General features: G+C 44.7%; 1 protein-coding gene across 29 annotated transcripts in view; it reads right to left on the bottom strand.

The window, feature by feature from the left end:
• The window catches only part of CLASP1 (cytoplasmic linker associated protein 1), a 187902-nt gene that overhangs the window by 4061 nt on the left and 158137 nt on the right, over positions 1-25704 (bottom strand). For 16 of the 29 annotated variants that reach the window (XM_075430615.1, XM_075430613.1, XM_075430619.1 and 13 more), the window contains 7 exons: positions 24622-24738; positions 20780-20930; positions 19462-19708; positions 18505-18698; positions 16689-16817; positions 5281-5487; positions 8-124 (listed from right to left, as the gene is read on the bottom strand). In XM_075430615.1, the coding sequence (XP_075286730.1) occupies positions 8-124; positions 5281-5487; positions 16689-16817; positions 18505-18698; positions 19462-19708; positions 20780-20930; positions 24622-24738 (1162 nt within the window). The remainder of the gene's footprint in view (positions 1-7; positions 125-5280; positions 5488-16688; positions 16818-18504; positions 18699-19461; positions 19709-20779; positions 20931-24621; positions 24739-25704) is intronic. The other 13 variants (XM_075430625.1, XM_075430640.1, XM_075430636.1 and 10 more) reach the window with 3 other exon arrangements.

The raw sequence follows: 25704 nt of genomic DNA, 5'->3' as shown, positions 1-25704 counted from the left end.
CTCGTACCTTGCTTCCCGTCAGTTGTGCGAGATGAGGTTTCAGTTCTTCTCCAATTACTGAATAAATCGCCACCAGGCAAAATACACTAGCTTTACGGACGCTGCTCTCCGTATTGTCGTAACCCTAGGAAACAAGAAAAAACACTTCTGAGGTCAAACAGCACTCACCAACATCCTTCCAGAGCAACATACTGAAGAGCTGATGAACATTTCGCAAGAGTGGCTGACCTAACAGATCAACAGAAAGGCGCTGCGTAACGTAACAGCTTCCAACCTGAATACTCACAGAGTGAGACAACAGAATCACCCAGTACACCCCCCTATTTGTTCCTTTTATTATTAGTTATTACTATCATATTATTAGCTATTACTATGATATTATTTATAGCATTAAGCAACAACACAGTTTCCCAACATGAGCTTAGGACTCTATAAAATACACACACTCCTCTGTCCAGTTCAGATGACCACATGCTATCCTGAATGGTCAGGACTTCTTGGTTGGAGCCCTCGTGCTTCTCAGCTTGCCTTCAGAAAAGCCTAAAACACTGTGCTGCCTCTGCAACCTGGAGCTTTTTGGTTACTGATTAGGCAGGAAATACCACAGAGGAACACGGTGAAAGGCCCCTGTAGGTGTGCCAGATCTCTGGCAGCTTCAGGAGAGCTCAAGCCAGCCCCCAGGTCACTCAGCAGCTGGTGACATCAGTCCCGTGCTCAGCAGCGATTCCTCACCAAGCCGCCGCCACTCGGGAGTGACACAGCCATCTCGTCAGCCTGCGGGACGCTGGCTCCTCCGAACGCAGGGTGACCTCTGCTGGGAAAGCAGCAAGGAGGGACCAGCACAGCTGGGGCTGCTCTAGCTCCAGGGCCAAAATACAGCCTGAAATGACAGTCTGCAATCCCAGAGAGTGCCCAGCTAGAAAAGCGGGGGACATAGGTGAGCTCAGAGGAACACCAAGCCATTGAGGACCAAGGTGGAAAGAAGGCTGCGCCCAGGCTCCCAGCAGAGGAACAACCACGGAGACACAACCCACTGCTGGGAGGACAGCTGGGACACAGGGCTCTCTCTGTGGGTCCCAACTCACAGGCTCCTGAAATCGCCAGATGACTCCGCTTGACCTCAGGTTTCCCTACGGGCCTGGCATTTTGCTTACGTGTGCATCCCAAATTGCTACCACAGGGGGAAGGCAGATCCATGCGGTGCTGAGGCGCGAGAGGGCTGTGTGCCAGCAGGCACTGGACTGGCAGGGCCGGCTCCATGGGCACCCACAGGACGGTCACCCCACCTCTCCATTTCACACCTTGCTTGCAAGGCAGCGGCTGCTGCTTCTCACAGCATTTAGTGACACAACCCAACGGTTACAGCATTCGCTCAGGAGTGACATGGCCTCAAAGCTCTCTTTGGCCTGAGGTTATCGAGACGCAGCGCATGGGCGAGTGCCCTGAGGCCCAGCTCTGGCCCCCCGGCTCCAAGGGAGCCAGGGCTCCGCAGTGGGACTGGGGCAAGCTCCACGCCTCTCCTCAGCCAAGCCCTGACCTTGCGTGGGGATCCCCATCTGCTCATGGGGGTCACGGGGATCCCACTCTGGGCTGCCGAGCTGCACGCTTGTGCTCACGCTGCTGCTGCCCAACGCTCCTCTCCACCATCTGCCAGTACCCTCAGCATGGTAAACAAGCACACAGGTGATTCCCTCTGCACATAGTCCTTCAGCCAGAAGGATCCCAAAACACTTCCCAAATGCGAGAACTAGATTCCTTCAATCACTATGAGCTTCTGCAGTGAGGAAATACCACTGGCAAACTAGGCTCCGAAACAAGATCAGTTTTAAGACACAGAAGCAGTCTAACTAAACAAATAACTGCTTTTTTAAAGACATGCTGCTCCGAAACTCTCCCGGTGCATTGAAGCTCCACTGTTCAGGTGGTTGACTCCAACAATAATGGCTAAAAACTTTTTACAGCAAAAGTTTATATCAATACAGAATTGTCCGATTCCCAGAAGCTGAGATTCAAGAAGAGAATTGCACGAGCTGACACTACAAAGTTGGGACGAACGCTGGGATGCACAAGGGGAATTTCTGACTTTGCTCTTGTCCTTCCAACTTCTTATAGTCACAATCAGGAGGCTTCTTTATCCCAGTTCTCCACTGAAGTCTTACCCATCCAAACATGTCTCCCCTCTCACATTGACCGATTTGTTCTTGTCACAGTAAACACACACACACACGCGCGCACATTCTCTCTCCTCCCTCGCTGCTACCTCCCCTTATGTCCTCCTTGCTTGCAGCCTCCTCCCAGCCGCTGGCACTGCCAGCTGCTTGTGCAGGGGAGCAGAAGACGACATCGCAATAGCCAGCACTGACAGCTAAAGTCACAATGTAAGACCAATCCTTAGCACTGGCAAAAACACAGCTCCCCACCCAGCCTGCGAGGGTTATAGAATCACAGAATAGTAGGGGTTGGAAGGGACCTCTGTGGGTCATCTAGTCCAACCCTCCTGCCCAAGCAGGGTCACCTACAGCAAGCTGCACAGGACCTTGTCCAGGCGGGTCTTGAGTATCTCCAGAGAAGGAGACTCCTCAGCCTCCCTGGGCAGCCTGTTCCAGTGCTCCATCACCATCAGAGGGAAGAAGTTCTTCCTCATGTTCAGACGGAACTTCCTGTGCCTCAGTTTGTGCCCATTGCCCCTTGTCCTGTCACTGGGCACCACTGAAAAGAGCTTGGCCCCATCCTCCTGACACCCACCCTTCAGATATTTGTAAGCATTTATAAGGTCCCCTCGCAGCCTTCTCTTCTTCAGGCTGAACAAGCCCAGTTCCCTCAGCCTTTCCTCGTAGGGGAGATGTTCCAGTCCCCTCATCATCCTCGTAGCCCTCCGCTGGACTCTCTCCAGTAGCTCTTCATCTTTCTTGAACTGGGGAGCCCAGAACTGGACACAGTACTCTAGATGAGGCCTCACTAGGGCAGTGTAGAGTGGGAGGAGAACCTCCCTCGTCCTGCTGACCACGTTCTTCTTGATGCACCCCAGGATCCCATTGGCTTTCTTGGCAGCCAGGGCACACTGCTGGCTCATGGTTAACCTGTCGTCCACCAGGACGCCCAGGTCCCTCTCCGCAGAGCTGCTCTCCAGCAGGTCCACCCCAAGCCTGTACTGGTGCATGAGGTTGTTCCTCCCCAGGTGCAGGACCCTGCACTTGCCCTTGTTGAACCTCATCAGGTTCCTCTCTGCCCAGCTTTCCAGCCTATCCAGGTCACGCTGAATGGCAGCACAGCCTTCTGGTGTATCTACCACACCTCCCAGTTTGGTGTCGTCAGCAAACTTGCTGAGGGTACATTCTAACTCTTCATCCAGGTCGTTGATGAAGAAGTTAAACAAGACTGGGCCCAGTACTGACCCCTGGGGGACACCACTTGTTACCAGCCTCCAACTAGACTCAGCGCCGCTGATGACAACCCTCTGAGTTCTGCCATTCAGCCAGTTCTCAATGCACTTCACCGACCACTCATCCAGCCCACACTTCCTCAGCTTCCCTAGGAGGATATCATGGGAGACTGTGTCAAAAGCCTTGCTGAAGTCAAGGTAGACAACATCCACGGCTCTCCCTTCGTCTACCCAGCCAGTCATGTCATCGTAGAAAGCTATCAGATTGGTCAGGCATGATTTCCCCTTGGTGAATCCATGCTGACTACTCCTGATAACCTTCTTTTCTTCCACTTGCTTCATGATGGCCTCCAGGATAAGCTGCTCCATCACCTTTCCCGGGATGGAGGTGAGGCTGACCGGCCTGTAGTTCCCTGGGTCCTCCTTCTTGCCCTTTTTGAAGACTGGAGTGACATTGGTCTTTCTCCAGTCCTCAGGCACCTCTCCTGTCCTCCGGGACCTCTCAAAGATGATGGAGAGTGGCTCAGCAATGACATCCGCCAGCTCCCTCAGCACTCGTGGGTGCATTCCATCGGGGCCCATGGATTTGTGGACATCCAGATCACTTAAGCGATCCCTCACACAGTCCTCCTCGACCAAGGGAAAGTCGTCCTCTTTGTAGGCTTCTTCTCTTACCTCCGGGGCCTGGGATTCCTGAGGGCCAGTCTTAGCACTGAAGACTGAAGCAAAGAAGGCATTCAGTAGCTCTGCCTTCTCCGCATCCTCCGTTACCAGGACACCCGCCTCATTCAGCAGCGGCCCCACGTTGTCCCTAGCCTTCCTTTTGCTGCTGATGTAGTTGAAGAAGCCCTTCTGGTTGTTTTTGACATCCCTTGCCAGCTTCAATTCCAGGTGAGCCTTGGCCTTCCTCGTCGCATCCCTGCACGCTCTGACCACATTCCTGTACTCTTCCCAAGTAGCCTGCCCCTCTTTCCACATTCCATGGACCTTTCTCTTCTGCCTGATCTCCGCTAGAAGCTCCTTGTTTAACCATGCAGGTCTCCTGCCTCCTTTGCTAGATTTCTTTCTCAGGGGGATGCATTGCTCCTGTCCATGGAAGAAGTGTTGTTTAAAAAGCGACCAGCACTCATGGACCCCCCTGCCTTCGAGAGCCCTGGCCCACGGGATTCCTCCCAGTAGCTCCTTGAAGAGGGCAAAGTCAGCCCTCCTGAGGTCCAGGGTTTTGATCCTGCTTATCGCCCTGCTTCCTCCACGCAGGATCCTGAACTCGACCATTTCATGGTCACTGCAGCCGAGTCTACCTCCGACCTTCACATCCTCCACCAGTCCCTCCTTGTTTGTTAACACAAGGTCCAGCAGCGCACCTTTCCTTGTTGGTTCCTCCATCACTTGCATCAGAAAGTTATCATCGATGAAATAACTTATGAAAGAGGCTGAATGAAGCCAGCAAGTAGTTCGGTCCTGATTTCGGAGAGGAAAGAGAGAAGGACCAGCCTGCCTGCTGGGATTCAAATTCAAGTGCAAAGTACAATCAAAGCACAGAACAGCTGAGCAGAATTAAAGGAGACTACAAGACGTAGTGCTTGGGATGTACTGAGACAGTGAAAGATGTGGCTAACTCCTACTCTCAAATTTATTACATGGCTGCTACCAGGTTACTCAGGAGTCAGGCCAAGGCATCTAATTGTGGAACATACACATAAAAACCAGAGTTTTCTTTTCCTTAAGGTTAAAAACATCAAAAGCTCAGATATAAGAAAACTTAGGAGGGATTAAAACTTTAATTCACCAAAATCTGGCCTCCCAGAGGGTCCATTGTTCTCTCTCAGGTCACAGCCCTCACAAATTACTCAATGGTGGTTTGCGCTCGGGAGTATTTGTGACATGGGACTCTGTACCTGCAACAACCCAGGGATGATATCGGGAAGGAGCTGATGCAACGATTCCTTGGAAATCCTCTCGATGACTTTTGTCTGCATTTTGATGGCAGCTAAGTTAATTGGATAGTCTGCAGTCTGAATGATGGGGCAAAGCACCTTGATGCATTGCTCGGGGTGGATGGAACTCGCCAGGGTGGAAGCAGCTTCTTCAGCAGCTCTGACGACCTGGAATCAAAGCAGAGCAAAGCCTTGCGTTAATGAGGTCATAGGTCACAACCAAACCCACCAGCACGCACTAGGAATGACTCCCAGGAAATGCTTGGGGATGTTCTTGAGGAGACCCGCAGGAGGCTCTGTCGAGAGGCGATTGACTCCAAGAATTCACATTCCTCGCTTCCAGCAACATCTTTGTTCCAGCCAGTGGTACGGAGTCCATCCTGCTTAATGTAACTGTGTCAAAGTTGTGGCTAGTTTGAAAGGGTCATTTGTCACCCAAGATAGATAGGCACTCCCATCCTACGAGAAGCAAGAGGATGACATTTCTCCAGGCACTGTCAAAGAACCTAAACCCACCAGCTTAGACTTAATACAAAAATTATGTCCTTAAACATTATAATGAATGACACCACTGCACCTTTTAGTGTGCACCTCACCTGTCAAGTGCTTGGGTGCCAAGGCTGAGGCACCCATGCCTACACAGCCATTGTGGCCTCCTGCCATTTCCCAGCTCGACTATGCTGTAATCAAACCCAGGCTACAGACACAAACAGGCATCAGGGCATCCCTGACCAGGCAGTTGTGCTCTCAGCACACCTAACCCATTATGGCAGCACTGGGATCACTATAAAACATGGGAGGAAGAGCAAGTGGAATCACTGGTAGCACCCACCCTTTTGCAACGAGCCCACGCTGCAAAGCACTCAAGCAGAACAAGGAAGATCCTAAATTCAGTTGCACTCTTACCCCGAAGGAAGGCAAATTCACGACCTTCACACTTGTCTCCAGCAGGTAGGACAGCTAGCTGAAAGAGGAAAGGCCCCATTCTGGTCTTTCCTCCCATGAGAGTTTATTCATTTTACATTCTGCAGTAATTGGATAAAAAAACAGGATGGGAAGGCAGGTTTTCTTTTTTCAAGTGTCTGTGCTAATTGCCAAGCAACAAAACGAAGCTTCCCCTTAGTTGCACTCTTCCTGGCCACAAACCACACACTCTCTGCTCCCCATGTTCTTGCTTCAGTGCAAAAGATGGGCGATGCTTTTGCTTATCTTTTCTCATTCCCCTCTTCTCATGGCTTACTTTTAAAGGAGATTGAATTCTGAGCTGACAGAGATGTCCCAGTGTGCAGACTTAAATCCAACACCTCAGTTCTAAGAAGCAAGAAGCCTTTGCAAATCCTCATGCTTAGGATCTCCCAGCAAGCCCCAGGCAGTCCCTAACTCTGAGCCTAGGAGCATTAACACAGTCTTTCACAGCACTCCCTCTTCCCTGCTTGTGTGTGAAGCCCAGATGCCTAGCACCAGCTCTCTTACTCATCCGAAGCTGAACTCCTGAAGCTGATTGTCTGAAGTTGACACTTTGAAACCAACACTAGGAAATCTGTCCCAGGCAATCTGCAAAAAAGCAAATAAATCAAACCACAGGTCTCCCTTCACTGAGACTGAAGCCATAGCTGCTGGATTCTCCTTGCTCCCCTCTTCCACACACTGTCATGGCATCAAACTCTGGGACTTCTATTTGACTAAGGCGACCCATGGACAGATGTAGCTCTATAAAAGGCTCAAAAGAAGGCAAGATTTCATTATTTTTAAGGAACTACTGTGGATAACACATGAACCAGGAGTATCTGGAAGTTTATCTCAGTCCTTACTAGGACAAGAATGTCTCCCTGCCTGGACTGCTAAATATTTTCCAGAAAGGTTTAATTGATTTTTAAAATAGCAGCACTGAATAGTGACCAGAAGAGATCGCACCCATCTACAAAGCCTGCTTCACCCACAGTTTTAGCATCACGGCCACATCGCTATCATTAAGCTATCATGCATCTTCCACTCATGCTGACAGCTACCTCCCTGAAACAGGAATGGCCACAAGATACTTGCACACCCAGGATATTACAAAACTCATCCACTTGGCTCTTGGCACTCTCTAAGGAAAACCCAACAGTGAACGTGATCTCAGATACTTCACATAGTACAAATATTGCATGCAGGCAAGGTACAGGCAGGATGCTGAGGCACACTGAGACCTCAATTGCTTCTGTAACAGTGCCCTATTTGCAGAAGAAAAGCTGTCAAACTGCTCCATCTATTTCAGGCCTTTATCAGCATTCAGTGATAATATTAAAATATATTCCAAAAAGAATGGCAATCCACAGTATGTTCAATATTCAAAAAATTTCATCCTGAAAGATCTGTGAATGAGTAATCAAGCAGAACAGAAAGCTTGTTTTCCCATTTCCAGCAAGTTTTCCCTCTTCCAGCTATTTCTTTGCTAATTCCTATTCAATTTCACACATGAAAAGCACGAATGTTAGTATTTTTACACTAAGCCAGTACTAGCTTAGAAGCAAGCACTATGTGATTTTGTTGGGAAAGGAGAGAAACACCCAAGTACTTAAGGGAAACCTAATGTCATGCTTTGGTGGCACGGTGTTGAATTGCTGGAGAGGACGAAGCCAGGAGCTCCCAGGAGGTCTCCTTTAAAGGAATTCACTTCTTGGCACTGCAGCTTTTGACGTCTGCTTTCCCAGTGCTGAAACACTGCTCCCATCAAGCTTTCCACAAACAATGCAGTGCACTTACAGAGAACCCAGATATCTTGTAATCAATTTAACAACATTCACGAGCCAGTCACTAGCCAGAAAACCCCAACTATAACTATTTGGACACAGGCCGCTTGGGATTTTGCTTTGCAACAACTCCAAATCCTGCTAGTAAATGCAGAAAGAAAAGCTTGCACATCTACCACAACTCAATAAAGATGCTTTTTTTTTTAAAAAAAAAACCCCAAACCTTAAACCCTCTTGGTATCCTGCTTGATAACAAAACAACAATATTTTAGCATGCTCCTACAGATAGACTTTAATCTCAAATACAGTACTGTAAACTCCAAACAGTACAGGAGTAGGTAAAAATTTGAATGAGTAATTCTATCTGGGTTTCAGCTCCATATCCTGTTTGCATAAAGTTTACCAGGCACATTAAGTTGCAAGTATGAGGCAAGCGCAAGAGACAAGACCTTTTTTTAAAAGCCTATTAAACAATTCAAAGCACAAGAGGTTAAAATACAACTGTAATTTTTCACAAAACAAGCAAGGGTTCCAACAGCAACAAAGGTCATACGCATTTTGCGCATCATAAGGTCAGCAAGAAAAGTCATGAAGGTGCAGGATTTACTTATGCCCCTACAAGTCCTCCTTTCAGCAAAGCGGCCCATTTCTAGCAAGGATCTGGCCACGTTTGCACGGCAGCTGGGTGGTTCACATCAGTTCTCCCTGAAATGCCTTCCCTCTGAATACAGAAGGACGCATCACACGTCCAGTAGGCTTCCTGCCGACAGTAGCTTGTAAATGTGACAACACCAGGGAGACTTCCAAGGCTTCCAAGAGCACATCTGGCAGCCAGCATCCGCATCTAAGCCACACTTCAGCAAACCCTGTAAGCGTATGTTTAACTGCTCAAGTCTCACTGACATCAATGGGATTCTAGCATGTGCTTACACGCTTGCTTGAATTGGAGCTCCTGCAGGTAACTAGCTCCTGGCTCCCTCAGGAAGGGCCAGCAGGGGACAGGGTGTAGGAGGGGGTAGAGCACTACCAGCTGAGAGTGAGCCAAAGACAAGCTCATCCTGCTGGCATGGTAAGCCGAATGCCACCATCCTGCAATGCAAGTACCAGCCCTGTCCAAAAGGTCTTGTCCTCCGGCTTTGGCAGAACAAACCATTCAGCCACCCAGACCGACTCCACGTCCCGCGAGTGAAAGCTTGCCTCTGAATACTTATACAGCGTGCTCAGAGTCCCACTCACCCGGTAACGCCAGAGAAATCAGCTGCATTCCCACATAAAGGGAAGTGCATTATCCAAAGATACAAACTGCCAGGTCATCTGGTAACAGGAACATGCAACTACAGCAGAATTTAGCAAAGACACTTTGCCTTGAGGCACAATGATTGTTTCTTGAAAATTATACATACCATACAATATCAAAAAAGTCAAGTATCTTTGTTAATCAGGGCTTTAACCTGACCAGCAGAGTGAAACAGCCTTAAAAGGAGTGGAAAAAATGAGCAAACAGCATCAAGCAACAGGTCTTCCTCCCTCTTTGGAGGCAAGATCAACAGACACGCACCGGGAAGTGACAGGAATGGCTCTGACTAACAGCAGACATCACAAGAAGCAGTGTCTATGAAATACGTTCTTTACATTTGAGAAAAAAGAAAGGGTGCTGTTCGCTACGTGCTCAGACTGGAGCGTTCATTGTCACAAGAGGATTAAAAATTAGACAAGCTGACTTTAGAAGAAACAAAGGCCAAAACACACAGAGAGGCCAAAACACACAGAGAGGCAGGCAGAACCACTAGCATGAGAAGGCCATAAGCTTCAGACAGCTGGAAGGAGGGAGGATACCCACAGCAAAGCATCGCTGTATGCTCGCTTCTTCCTAGTCACTGTCAGACAGGGTATCAAGGGAAGCAGACTTTTTGTCTGATCTAAGATCACATAGAATAATTATATCAGAAATATGAAAGAAAACTAGCAGAGCAGCTCTGCAGAGAAGGACCTGGGTGTCCTGGTGGACAACAAGCTGACCATGAGTCAGCAGTGCGCCCTGGTTGCCAAGAAGGCCAACGGGATCCTGGGATGCATCAAGAGGAGCGTGGCCAGTAGGTCGAGGGAGGTTCTCCTCCCGCTCTGCTCTGCCCCAGTGAGGCCCCATCTGGAGTACTGTGTCCAGTTCGGTGCTCCCCAGTTCAAGAAAGATGAGGAGCTGCTGGAGAGAGTCCAGCGGAGGGCTACAACGATGGTGAGGGGACTGGAGCATCTCTCCTGTGAGGAAAGGCTGGGGGAGCTGGGATGGTTTAGCCCGGAGAAGAGAAGGCTGAAAGGGGACCTGATAAATGCCTATGAATATCTCAAGGGTGGGTGTCAGGAGGATGGGGCCAAACTCTTTTCAGTGGTGCCCAGCGACAGGACAATGGGCAACGGGCGCAAACTGAAGCACAGGAAGTTCCGTCTGAACATGAGGAAGAACTTCTTCACTCTGAGGGTGATGGAGCACTGGAACAGGCTGCCCAGGGAGGTTGAGGAGTCTCCTTCTCTGGAGATATTCAAGACCCACCTGGACAAGGTCCTGTGCAGCCTGCTGTAGGTGACCCTGCTTCGGCAGAGGGGTTGGACTAGATGACCCACAGAGGTCCCTTCCAACCCCTACCATTCTGTGATGCTGTGAAAGCCATCAAATGATGATGGCAGCTGGAAGGTGCAAGTTCAAAAGGGTGGCTATGAAGCAAGATGTGCAGGACTAGAGAGAGCCTGCAGTGTTTTAAAAACACAGACACTAAGCTGTGTTTAAGGTATGTCACAAACATGATTTTACCTCCCAGTAAAAGCTTAGAGCAAACCATGGCTTGAACTGGATAGTTCAATATCATTCAACACAGGGCAGGCAGCCCAGGAATGCAGATCTAAAAGATAGCATTTTGCCTCAAAGAAGCAGGTTTTTCTCCCTTCCAAACGCTTACCTTCCGGTCTACATGCTAGAGACCAGATTCAGCCTGACTTCTGCTGGCATAACATAAGCTGTGTTTGCTGGTGGGTTGCTTGAAAGACAGCTGCGGAGCATTAAGACCTTTCCAGTGAGTCTCTCAAAAGAGAAAAATTGTTTTACTTCCACCCAGTTTGATTTAGGGAAGGAACCACATTCACACGCACGAAGCCAGAGAGGTGTAGCACGCAGACAGGCTGCTCACCTCCGACAAGGTCTTCCTTAACGCTATAAAGGAGTAAGCTTCAAAGTAACAGGTTAGGCAATCCCAGGAATATACACGTGAAATGCTTTCTGATTTCAATGGGAGGGGAAATGCAGATGTGCAGTATTAGGAACAGTGCGATCAAGACAGCCACCTGTCACAGAGCCCTTTCTTTTTAATTAGAAAAGCACACTGGCATCATTGACATTCTACAAAACTGGCTGGACAAACTTCGGCTGACAATTCCCACTGGTTTACCTGGTTCACAATGCACCGCAGAGGCATGGGATCCTGTTTGCTAAAGACAGCCAGAACCAAGACTCCAGCTCTCCCACATAATTTCTTCTGCTCAGCTATTACTCTCAGTGTATGACAGATGTTGCTTGCTGCCCAAGCAAGCAGCTTGTCTGTGGTAATCTGCTCTTGGTCAATACGCAGCAGCTTTCTAAAGGGTTTTGATCGTTTCATTTCTGCTTTGAAGTGATACATACTGGCAAATAAGAAAAGAAAAATATGTGTCCTGAGTCACCTAAGGCAGAATATGCCAGGTTCATAGGCTACACACAGCACCAGTGTAACCTGCTGGGATCCCAGCACAGCAGCACGGGTGCACCTAGATGAGAGCTGTGTGTAGGACTGTAAACTGGAGTACTTTGCCACCATTCCCAGTCGCACTGTCTCTGCAGAAAGTTGTAGAGGATGGCAGCACAGGTAAAACTGCACTGGAAACTTAGCGGCTTTGTACACTATTGTGAAGCATGTGGAGTGCCAGAGAAGTTTCTTAAGCAGAAGAATAAAGTTCTGGTTTCGGGCTTACTAGGCACGCGGCTATGTTTTTGAGCCAATTTTTGCCATCTAGAGGTGGTTACTTAAAGCCTGCATAACCTAAGCTGGAGGGGATGGAGGCTTACCAATACTTAGCCAGGCAAACTCCCATCCCTGAAGGCTTTACAGTCGGATCCAGACAGGAACAAATAATTAAGTACTTGGTTTCAAAGCAGGAAGCAGGCTCAGCAATCAGGAGTGCTAAGCAGATGAAAAAACAATGTGATTTTTATAAGGAATTCAGAGGAGATGAAGTAGATTAGATTGCTTCTTCTGTGCACTAAGTATCTGAAACATGTTGCAAATCAGAAAAAACAAATAAACATATACTATAAAATGTCAACAACTGCCAAGCTGCAGCACTTGCCAGCTTCCAGCATGGACTATATCTCAACTAACCTTACAGACCGTGACCATTTAGTGCTTTTCTTCTTTAGTAAACTACGTTTGGCAGAAACCTACATAGATCATACCATCATCAGAGAAGAGCTGCAAATCATCTTACAAATGTCAGAGACCAGTCTAAAAGCATTTCAGGAAGATAGTAACAATTATCTACAGTTAATGGATAGCTGTGATTTTTTTCTTTTTCCACTGCCTTTTAGAGGGTTACAACAAAGAATGCCACATCCCAGTTATGCTTATGGACCTTCTGGATAATAAATGACCAAAATTATGTATCAAAGATACAGCACAATATCCTTTCCTTACACATAGAAAATACACATCACCTAGGTCTATAGGCCTAGTTGCAGAGAAAAACAGAGTGGCAGAGACAGAAGCAGGAAATTAGCTTTCCTATGATTTTCACGTTGTAACCATTTTCCAAATTAATGAACTATTTCTATTTTCATATACTCAATCATAAGGGCTTCTACTCATTTTGCTGGTATGAATCCGAAGCAATGTCATATCAATGCTACTGGGTCAGCAGGCAGCATCTCTCCTTAGATATGGGTGAGTAACTACACTGGAACAAATGAGTTTAATATTAACTAATTGGCAACAGAAAGATGGTTCTCTTCCAAGTAACTCCAAACAAAGAGTGATAAAAATCAACAAGATTTAATACCATCCACAACTTCACTTACATTCTAATGCTCCAAAAGTAAGCAAAAGGCATTTACATGTCAACCCCCATAAATATTTACAGTTATGATTGAAGCAGGCTTGACTCTTCACATCACCCCATCAAATCAACAGCCTTCAATAGACTGCTATACTGCAAACAGTATAAAACCAGGCTGAAATTAAAAAATGCAAGCTAAACATGGATCTCAACACAGACTCTTCTCGTCTGTAGCCCAGGGTTACATTAATTTTGAACCCCTATTGAGGTCTGTGCTTTGCCAACCTCCCACATTAGCACTCACAACAAGGCGTGACTCAGTGTCCAACTCCATGTACTACGTCCTCCTCTTCTGTGTCCCTGGAAAGCGACATGGTGCTCTGAGCTGTGCTGCTCCGCTGATCCTAGACCTTGCTTTCAACAACAGAAGTCAGAAGAGTTCTAGCCATGGCAAACATCCAATTGTCTAAAGACTTATGCTTGGACTTGGAAAAACAGCCAATTACCCAGACATCCCAAAATATCTAACTATGCCAACAGTGCTTTGATAATTCCAATTATACAATCTGGAATAAAACCACAAATCTTTTTTGTTTCAAATCAGCACTCAGTTCTAGAGGGCCATGGTATTTGCTGGTTGGTCAATGTGTTGGTTAGAATTTGTTATTTGATCCCTCCTGGTCAAGCTGAACAGCAGCAATATTGGAATTTAGGCACACAAATGAACCTTCTTGCTTTCCAAAGAACTGCCTCTTAGTATGATGACTTCTTGGAGACAGTACCGAGATTAACAGTTCTATACTGTGTTCCTCTTCAAACTCCCTTTGCTTGGTCACTTTTGATTGATCCTCCATGAAAGACTGAAACAGATACAGCTCGCTCAAAACAATCATTTTCTGCTAACTTACGCAGCCTGTTGCATGCCAAAGGATCTCAAACTATAAACTAGGATCACTCCTCTCTCCTACTACAAGGCAGAAAGAGCCCAGACACATAACAAACCCTGGAGTGACATTCTATCAGGGCAACACTGGCACAAGGATTAACACTTTCCTAATGAAATTATATAGCAGCTTTCCTTGAAATAGTTTTTACAGTGTAGAGGAAAATTTTCTTTTATGTAGTGTCAGGACAGTACGCCACTACCTTCAATATTGCTTTGATTTAGTGAAAATGAGAACTGTAGAACACACTACTGAGATCTTCCCTTTCCTTCTTCAGCTATTCTTTGAAAGTGCCCTTCAATCAAACTGGTGAATCTTCACTTGATCTCCTGCTCAGTGGGATCAAGTCAAAGGGCAGCTCCTCCACCTCTCCTGGAGAGCACCACGCTGCAAAGTCAGCAGGGAGAACGAGCTGGAGGGCCACCATGGGATGGGAATTTGTGACCTTCCGGCCCAGGGCTATGAGTTTGACCAACTGAGCCATGCCCAAATGGACTCTCAGTTAATTTTTCACAGATTTAACTGAATGAGCAAGCCCCAGCTACAGATTAAAAATACCTAAAGCATATTCGCAGGTATATCTTTAGTCTAGCTCACAGATACACAAGTCCAGGCTGGGAAACCTTTCTTAATTTCATGAATGCTGATATTCTCAAACTACTGACAGACAGATGATACCTTTCACAGGCTGCATCATGGTTCCGAGAGACCCATTTACACAGGGACAAAAAAAACATATACATAAAACGAAAAATCCAGCACCAGTGTTACCACTTCATACAGCTGTGCATACACAACTGTTTAGCAACAAATAACAAAATAAGGAATATACCTGCAGTGTCCTGCTATGACAGGTGTCACCCAAAGGTCTCACTGCAGCAGTTGCAAATATGATCTTTTCAGATTACGAAGACACTATGAAAACCATTGTAAATCAAAGGCATGCTATGTACAGCACAGCAGCTACTTGCTGATAGCAGTACAGCTCAGTTCTTCTCAATTCTTCCATAAAGAAGTGCCAGAACTCACATCTCTCCATTCCTGGCTTAAGCTCTGCTTTCTCTATAGCAGACTTACTCTTCTCTGCTTTTCCTCAGGAGGCACCTCATGCAAATCCTGAAGAACCTTTCCATACCACAAGCGTGAAGAACACAGTGTGGGGAGTACAGAGGCATAAAGTGTCAATCTTTCCAACACTGTTGTTGATCTCTATAAAACCCACCAGTCCCACAAGGACAGTGACTTCTGAGGGGCCTTGAAAACAATGCCAGAAACAATCTGGAAAGGTCCTGCTAGAAATGGCAGTTTTGGAGGAGTCTCAGAAAAAAAATACAAAGGGCACTAAGTCAAGGTGAGCTGAGAAGTATGCAGCCAGGAAAACTTGCCAATAAAAGGCACTCCTTCAGAACATAATGTTTTGTCTGACTGCTTTATCAGGAAATCAATTTACAACTGCTTCTTATTACTCTGAACTGAAAATGACAGGAGTGCAAAGGCTCTAAATCAAGGAGAGGAAGGTGGGCAGAGTACAGTAGTCATCGTTCACTAAAGGATTGAACGTTTTCTACTTTTGCATTTCAGAGAAATCCTGCCTGTTAGTTTCTTTTCCTGAGCGTGTTTTTTGTTTTGCTGTTTTGATTTTTAAACAGTACAGTTTCTGCTACCCACAGCTAGCATAACCTTGTGCCAGTTACGCAATGCTCTTGAGCTCTCTGATCTATACAATGATCTTTTCCGTGGCCAAAGCCTTCCAGATGGAGATGCCTAAAATTGCTAGTTTAGGACAAGCCTGTTACAGAGAAGAATACATGTCTTAGATTTCAAAGCAAGGACTTTGGTAACAAAGCCATCACAGACAGAGAAATTCATGTGGCACTTTCCAAGGTTTAGTTCAAACCTGCAACATGCACAAGGTAGACTAAAAGCTCCAGCTTGAAGTCAATCTACAAAGACTGACTTTAAATGTGATTTGGTCTGCTTCAAATGTTATCATCATGTCCCTTAATTTTTGTTTTGCTCCAAAAGAATACTTTCCATTTTAAATGAGTTCTCTCACTAAAGGAATACAATCCACCCTTCCCTTTGCTTCTTCCTCTGCTCCAGCTTCCTTTGAGCTGCATGGCCTCTTTGTCCATTTTCTCCCGTTTCTCACCAGTTTCCAGTTCTCCCAGCACGGCCCAATTTCACCATTCAGTTTTCACACACGATTCTGCTTGAACATTGGCTTTGTGTTCTCCAGTATATTTCCTATCCTTACCCATACAGATGAAGGGAGCACAGCGCCCGCAGTGTGCTCTACAAAATTATTAAACATGCACTTCTCTGCTACAGCCTCTCCCAGAAGGAGCAAGGAAATCCTGGAAAGTTGATAAACAGTGGCCTACAATTCCAGATAGCTCCAAGTTTGCTTAAACAGCTCTGTCAATCTCAACATTTTTCCTCCCTGCTTCAGCACACAAAAACCCTCTCTCATAGTCTCTTCATACTTGGGAGACTTAATACGAATTTGTTCTACTGTCAAGATTGGTCAACGTGTCTGCCTGTTAAGTCTCACAGGTCCTACATTTCCTCAGCAGGTCCATATTGCTTTCCCAGTAGCAATACTGAAAGGCTCACTCACCTCCTTGTGGGAATCCTTATGTGCTTCCAGTGTTTTCATGATAGTCAGCTCCGCATAGTTCTTAAACCTTGCTGGCTGGTTCCGTAAGATCTCTCTCAGGACTCGCAGCGCCAGGGCTCTTATTGAATGCTGTATCAAGAGAAATCCACATTAGAACAAGTCACTTAAAATTGTGGTTTGAAGTTAATTCTCATGGCTCCCAACACCACCAGAAACGTTACATCACTACCAGCTCCAGTGGAGCGAGCAGTGTAATCAGTATAACTAACATTCAGAACTGGTCTCCTTGCTTGCTTTTGCACAAGAATTCACATAAAATGACTGTTGTCACAGAGAAAAGAAAGAATCAGAACGACTCTACTTTGTTAAATTCCACTTCTGGCAGTGAAGTACAAGTTTGTACCCAAAGTAGCATGTCTGCATTACATGAGTTTACAAAGAAGCTCAGATCATATTTGTTTTGCCTTTCCTCTTTTGCTCAGCTTTGTGAACACCAAACTGGGTTCCATGTATGCAACAAAGCTGTTTCTCATATACTAATGCAGTAAAATCGACTCTCTTCCTGTAACTCTGATGGAAATTACTTTCAAGAACAGTTAAGTCATTGTAGTCAACACTGACCTATGTGTTAATCCTTTATATCAAAAGATCATTAGCAGAAAGGATTTATGACACCTGCTTCAATTTCATAACTGTTATATTAAGCTTTTGGCCTGTGGCCACTCCAAATAGAGTCTATCATTTCAACATAGGAATACTTTCTTTACTCTGCACTCGGCATTTAACGCATGTCCTTCGCTATTCATCTGCAAAATTCATGCAGTAGCACAATTCACACATACCTAAGGTCACCATATCTTCTGATACATGTGTGATGATGCTATGATTAAACATGTAGGACTAGAGCAGCTCATGCTTATACTGCATGCGACTGAAAACATCAGCCAACTACACTGCTTCAGAAATAATATTTTTGAGAGCACACCATATGATTTACAAGCAGTGTAAGAAATAAAATGGATTTTGAATCAGATGAAATAAAAGAACTGCAAGTGCTTTGAAGCCAAAGTATTGTAACATTCAGATGGAGCACAGCTCTGACATGAAGGCGCAGCAGGGTGCTGAGACTTTACCAAATATCATTGTGCTGCTTGCACATATAGGCCCAAGTGGAAAAAGTAGAAGTCTAGCCTGTAAATTACCACTTAAAATATAAACTACTTGATATAACTATCAAACATAAAGCTGTGACAATGCAGGGTTTGTTTGGTTTTTTTAATACTTCAAAAGAAGACCTCCTGTAAAAGCAGTTTGCTCTTGATCACATTTTTGCAAGAGACAGAGACCCATCCCATGAGATCTAATAGCCTGGATCTTGAAACCATACAGAGAAAAAACCATATAATTAGCCTATTCTAGAGTGCCTTTATTCTCCTTCTTTTTGGAATGGGTATGATATAGTTAAGAGCTTGTAACTTCACCCTAACTCGGAAAGGAACAACTTCTGAAATCCTGATAGTTCTTGTACTAGATTCGAAGATCAATTCTTTCCTGATTCTAGTTCAATTTCCTAGTTATGTGTTACTAACTCTCTGGAGGGGAGGAAGAAAACCACTTCAGAGTACCTTAAAACTCACTATTGAAGACACTGAAAACGAAAGCAGAGTTGTCGACCTTCAAAGAAAAAATGAGCAGTGCAGCATCACTGATGAGATGCCGTTCAAATGCAGCAGGTTTAATTTAAACTAGTGTGGAAGAACTATCACCCTAGACGAAGCAACATACAGGAGAGGTAAGGCATAAATCTACATCTCACATCTTTGTCTCCAAGTGTTTCCAGCAGCAAGAGCAGAATGGTTTTGAAATGTTCCTCCCAAACTCCGAGATTATCTTCCCTTGTGATCTTTAGCAGTTCCAGGAGAGCTCCTTTCCGCTCCTCCACCCGCTCATTGTGGTTGGAGAGCTCCTTCAGAAGATCAGCCACCAAATCTGAATGGTCAATGGGTACTTCTAGGACAAACGGCAGCAAATCATTTGGGGAAATGGGGAAAAAGATCAAAGATGCCAAGAGTACTAACCCGCTACAGAATAAAGCGCACCTAACAAGCCCCCCCCCCCCCCAGTGCATCAGATTCCAGGTGGGCTCAGTCAAGCAGTCTAGAGAATCCGACTAGCCCACATTGTCACCCGAGTTCATAACACAGCTCATGAATCTGCACATGGCTTCTAACGAACCAGAAAGAGACAACAATTGAATTTCATCCAGTTCCAACAATTACTTCTACAAGATGAGAACTGCCGCAGTTTCTCCCAGACACACACCCAAACCCAGCGATCACATGTATGACCTCTTGATCAAAGTTCAGTGACTCATCAGTGTACTGCAAAAGAATAAAGCTAAGGTGTAGCATCACTTAAATGGAGTGAAACACTCAGTAACAACCACCTGTTGGTGAGATGTTTCAGCCATCAAGAGTGCAAGGTTCCCAAAACCGTGTCCCTGCAGATGCATTTAGATGCTTAAGGGACTAGTTTGAGGGAAACTCTTCAGCAAATAAAAATTGAAACTGCAGTATAACATTTTCTCCATAGCCACAGATCAGGTTCTACTGATACACGAGAACACAGACTCTTTCATACCAAGGCTCAACTCCGATGCAAAGTAATACACAACATACACATGGGCAAGCACGTATCGGAGCACTACCCATACACAAATACACCAGGAACAGAGCGAGCTGCCTGCAGTTTTATGAGATACAGCAATACAAACCATCCCGAAGCTGATCCATGTCATCATCAAACACTGCTTCCTTTAGGGCAGTCTTGTCGTAAGTGTTAATCGTGTCGGCATAAGGATAGGGGTTATATTCTCGAGCACGTGGCCCTGAAAAGGCACGGGGAGGCTGGGTGTTAAGTAGGGAAGTTTTATTATCTAGAGCCATCCTTCCACCTTCCACAATGTCACTGCTTCCACGGACATCACCAGTAGGCACAGCGAGGCCACCATCTCGAGACACCTGGGGGATCAAACAGAGAGAACAGACATGAGACTACTCAAATTCTGTGGAAGCTGTAGCCTTTTTGGAGTTCACCCACCAAAACAAAAAGGCATAGACCTGCTTACACGTACATAATACCTGAGTAAAACTTAGATTACCGCCTCTTTCCCTTATAACTACAACTGTTCCAAAGATACCTCATGATCATAGAGCAAAAAGCTACGCTAACATTCCTAAATCTAGGTTAACGTTGCTAAAACTGCACAAGCTGGCAAAGATCATAAGCTCTGGAACAGGACCAATTTGCTAAGAAAGGGAAAAGAAGCAAAACCAACATCCTCCTCACGAAACTTCACAACTCACTGACAAAGGAGACTGGATGATGCTTTGCAAGCTAGCCTGAAATGAACAATGGAAGGGTCCCAAAGAAAAATCTCAGACCAAGAATTTGTAGCTTTGAAGGCTAACTTAATCTACTAATGTAAACTTGTTTGTCCAGATAGGAAGCAAAGCTGTCACAGAATCACAGAATATCTCAAGTTGCAAGTGACCCGAAAGGACATCATTTAAGATTCCAGTAAAAATTCTGAAGTCCTTGTATTTAATTAAAACAAATGGCATCTCACATGGTAGATAATTCTGTAACCATTCATGCAGCATAAGGTACTATACGAGTTGTGCACTCAGAGTGATTACAGGTCCTTCCTATATATGAAGCAGCAAGCCTGCGCGGGAAATCACCCATGCATTTTGAGAACTAACATTTCCCATTACAGATCAGACTACACACACTGCATGAAAAAGCCGTCGCTGAGCCATGAGGAACACTAGCACTGTTTGCTTCGTACAAGACACTTCCACAGAAGCCCAGTGAGCACATTTCACAGGAGGGTAGAGTTCAACAGGAGCAAGGCACTACACTGGTGGGACCCCATAATTCAGGCATTAGAAGTTAGCAACCAATAAGCCAAAGACACTTGCAAGAGTACAGCAGGAATAAATGGATTTTGTACACTAACAATCCAAAGCCAGGCTTGAACACAATGTTTTAGAATTTCATCTATCTGGGGATACCAATGAAATACTTACAATGTCACAGTCTTTCTTTCCATCACGTTTGATGGGCTCATTCAGGTCCTCTTGACTACGGAAACTAAATTTTTCAATCGCTTCTGTGACTCCACGAAGAGAGCTGTAGATTTCATCAGAATTTAGGTTCTCCGTGTCATAATCCAGCATACTAAAGACCAAACGTATATGAAATGTTACATATGAAACTGGAATCTGCTTTTGACTGTTAACAGAAACAATGCAGAGTCAGAGACAGATGATTTGGCGTACCCGTTCTAAGAGTGACTTGTAACAAAACATGAATGGAATCAAAGCAGACTTTGGGTCTGAGTCTCCCCTCAAACAGGGCTAAATCTAGGAGAAGCTCCACCGAAATCAGCGGCATCACATCACTGTAAGTGAGGGGAAATCAGGTCTGCTGTTTGTTACATTCCACAGCAGCGAGTGTGCTAGCTTCTGTAAACCAAAAAACCACCCCTATTCCCAGCATGGTAATGGCGTAATTTAAAAAGGAAAATACACAAAATTAATCACTATGATAACTCAAAGGGTTGTGACAGCTGGTGGAAATTAAATCAACAAAATTTAAGTTTCATAGTATATCAAATATATTTTACCAATGGATTCAAATGTGACAGATTTAAATGGAAAGGAAAATGTATCTTGACATAAACCTTAATCTAACATGTTCCATTTTCATTTACAGAATAGTAAAACCAAAACCACTTGCACAACGCCTTGATAAGAGATGCATTTCAGTACTGAGCCTAAGTTTGGGAATTCTATCACTCTCAGATGCATTCTTGCAGTCTGTCTGTTCTTCAGAAATTCCCCAGCAGCATAAAGCCACACAAGTTTTGGGATTCCCTGAATAGTTATCAAAAATTAAGTTCCATGAAAAAAATGCCTGGCATGCAAGGGCAGATGATATGAAAGACATAGCTAAGAAGAGAAGCTCCTACAAGCTTGGAGAAAATGAAAAGGCACTATTGGCAGGGCTTTGCTCTATCTTGGAGAAGTTGAGCTTGCATGACAATCAGTTTTCCAAGAGAGACTTAATGAAGAGACCCAGTAACTGAGAACAATTTCTTTGGGGGAGTCTTGGATTTTAGCAGAGCCAGAAGCAAATAAACCAAAAGAATCTGAGACATTTACATTAAGTTGTTTGTCAACAAATGGCAAGAAGTGGCTCCCTACAGGGGTGCAATACTCTTCTTTAACACTTGGGGAATGATGACAGGATGAGTTTGGAGGAGGACGGCTGAACAAGGAGCTGTGTTCCGTTTCCACAAAAGAAAGATTTCCCGTGAGGTGGACTGGAAAAAAATAAAAAACACAATCCCTTCTGAATCCTGGGCACACAGCTATTATTTTCAATAGAACTAAAAGTAGGATGTTAAATATCTAGAACCACTACTTATTTTCCTGGAAGAAGGAACTTCACACAGAGGGTAAGCTTGGTGCTGCCCAATTCCTTCGGGATTAACACACTGAAAATAGCCATAATCCCTGGCTCCCAAGCAACGCGCTCACTCTACGATCACACGAGCATCAGCACTGTGTATTCTGGCAAAGAAACCAAAGAACAACTCCCCAACTTTAAACAGTGTCTGTCAGGCAAGGAAGAAGGAGCAACCACTTAAAGAACAAATCAAGACCAGGAAACAAGAGTTGTTTATAAACCTACAGAAGTCAAAGTGTTCAGGGCTTTTGGAACAGCTGAATGACACTAATGCACTGTGATGGCTTTCCGGACAAAAGTGAAGGCAGTTTTCAGATTCTTTATAAGTATCAGGTAGGGATAGGACAACATTTGTTTCATATGATCTCAAAATTATTTATTTTGAGCTCTAGCACTTTTAATTCTTAGGTCTGAAGGGGTTCCTCATACAATATTTAAGTAAGCAATGAAACCACCATTCGAGAAGGTGTACACATGACTGTACCCATGTACCCACACCAAGAAATGACATGATTTACCAAAGGTCACACAATGAAATGCATGGCAAAAAATGAGAAATAATCACAGATATACTGACACTCACTCTGCTAAAATCATCGCTTCTTTCCTCGGGGATGAATTTTGCCCTACGCTGCTACCAAAGAAGAGATCAAAGTACAGACTGCAATGCTACAGGACTAAGGCAATTTCTCACCAGTCACTGATCTGATGCATTTTTCAAAGTACAAAACCACATTATAACAAAAATCTAAAGAAACCAGTGATTTCATATGTCAAGAGTAAGTCTGTGTAGAAGATCACATCATGGCTGTGTTCTACATGAAAGAAAACTCTACATGTGAACCCACACGTCTATTGACAGTATGTGTACTGGCATACTTCACAGACAACACAATGGGGGGAACGAAAAATAAAATGGAACTACACCCACCCTTCAGAAAAGAAAAAGGCACAAAAGGAAAAAAAATTATGACCCATGCAGAAAACTAGAGGAAAGTCACAGGATGACTAAGAAGTGAGCAGAGATGAGCAGTGTTTAGGGATGTCACAACATTATTTTCCATCTTTGGCTGCACTAAAGCAATGCAGCTCTCTACAAGGTTATCAAGATACAATTTGGCAGCTTTCCAGTCTGACATAAAACACATTTTATTTCCATAAACTATTATTCAGTTTCCAATCCAATCTATGTGTAAGTAATCAACAGTTTAGCATCCTCAAGCAGTACACAGTAACCCATTTCCTTGCACTTTCAGGCTTTTGGCTGGAATACATATCAATTCTTCCAAACCTTCATGTCAGCTACTGAAAGAAGGAAAAAAATTCTCAACTAGTTTACCTCCAAAAATCAACATGGATGGCTTCCACATCTTAGTGTCCTAGAAGAGCCAGAATATCGATTTAAAGTTTAAATTCTGCAGGTATTCACACAGGTATGGACTACAGGATACTGTTTTCCCTCTCAGACGTCACAGATTCCCAGATTTTGAGCCCTCAAAGAACAATTTGTTTGCTTTCCTTTCAATATTTTTTTCATTAGGAATTTGTTACTTCAAGGAAAGACTATATACAGTCCTTCCTCAGGTCATACGCATATTTAAGTCAGGAGAAACTACATCTATAGAAAGCCTGTTGTCAGTGTATAAACTTAAGAAAATCCAAGGAATTTCACAGAGGTCTGACAAATTAGATTTGTACTCAGAAGTTTTGTTTTTTTTTTATTAAAACCAGTATACAACTTTAGTCCAGTATACTGATTAAAGATCTGTATGCAGATTGGAACAAAATGTGAGGGCACAGGAAGAGGAAGTGATGTCAAAATTAGTGGTCAATAACCTCTAAATCTTGTAGTAAGGAGAATTTTAATTCAATACTACAAACGTCCAAGACGTTCCACAATCACACTGTGCAAGCAGCTGGTAAAATCATATATGGAAGCTTCATCCTCATTGTCCTAGGGATATTCACTAGTGCAGATGTGAAATTACTACTGAGCTGTATTTGCCTGTTTGAAAGCACTTGTGTGCCGCTTGCACAGCGTAGCCAAGTTGAAAGACCTTGCCCGTGCTATTGTAACACAACCAGTGCCTGCCAAAAGTGCTCAGCAACTGTGTTCTGCATTGGAAACCAACTGTGAAGCATACACCCATTCAGGAACCTGGCAGGGAGGAAGAGTCTGGAAAAATCCACTCCCCCCCCGCCTTGCACATCGCACCTTCCCCAAGCAGTGAGCAAGCAGCTGCCTGCCACCTCCGCTCGCTGAAAGCTATCATCATCTCTCTTCCTTTTCCAACCAAAGCCTCTGCAAATCATTTCCCACATTTGAACAAATCCCAGTGTGAAAGGTAAATAATACTGTGACACCTCAGACAAGTTGGTTTAACAGGTAGCTTGTTACCTGGGAGAGTAAGAGCGTCTGAAAGTCTTGTGGGAAGGAGCAGTGGGGATGGAGTTAGGCTGAGAAAGGGGAGGGGGGTGCTTCGATAGCCCATCTGCACTCCAACCCCAGAACCGACTGCCGTGATCAGAGGAGAAACGAAAGAGAAAAAAACAGAGAAAGGAGAGGGAGAAGAAAAAAAAAAGAAACTATAATCTGAGTGGTTTAGTGCTGTCATGCTGCCTTGGAGAGAGAGAAAAAAATTAATAGAAACAAAATTAAACAAGAATACTCCATTGAGCCTCACAAGTCATTGTTTTGGCCATTATTATTCATTTCCACTTTTATTCCTAACATAATGATATGGTTCACACAAAAATAGCCCCTGCTTGTAGTAACCAGTAAATTTTACAAATGGCTATAGCCTGTATAAAGAACTCTTCACATTCCCTAAGTAAACACTCCCTGGCCATGCATCTATATTCAAACTCTAAGCAGGTATTTGCAAACAACAGAATTTCCCTTGTTGAAGCTGATTTTTTTTTTTTTTTTTTATTTATCAGATACACAGAAGTAGCTTGTGAAGTTTGGCTCCTGGTGCCTCTGTAAGAGCCTGCAATCAAGCCCTACACAATCAGCAAACCTTTGCAGGCCTTAAGATCTGATCCTACTTCACCAGCTTCAAACTAATCCCAAATACGCAGCAAGTGAAAGTCAGTCTAGAGTGTAAATGTATCATGTAAACTGGGGACTTGACCCAGGTCTCAGCAGACAAACCTGGAAAGACTGGATGAAACCAGCCTCTAAGCCAATTCAGGTCTCAAACTTCCCCAAGCTCCTTCTGGTTACTGTTTGGTCCTATGACTTTGGGTCAAAGCACCCACCCCTATGTCAATTTGTCTAAACTTTGCTTTTGTCCTGTTCCCTTTCTGGTATATGGATTTTCAAAGTCATCTTCTAAATGAGAATATTGATGCTTGAGCTGGTGGAGTATTCAGGACACCACTTTGTTTCTATTAAGTTCACTGCCTCGGAAAGTCACATTTGTGTATAGACAAGTGAAAGATACTGCAAGATCAGATGTGGCAAACAACTCAAGAATTG

Source organism: Opisthocomus hoazin, chromosome 9 (genome assembly GCF_030867145.1).
Source record: "Opisthocomus hoazin isolate bOpiHoa1 chromosome 9, bOpiHoa1.hap1, whole genome shotgun sequence".
Classification (NCBI taxonomy): Eukaryota; Metazoa; Chordata; class Aves; order Opisthocomiformes; family Opisthocomidae; genus Opisthocomus; species Opisthocomus hoazin.
This window is presented reverse-complemented; position numbering and strand designations above follow the sequence as displayed.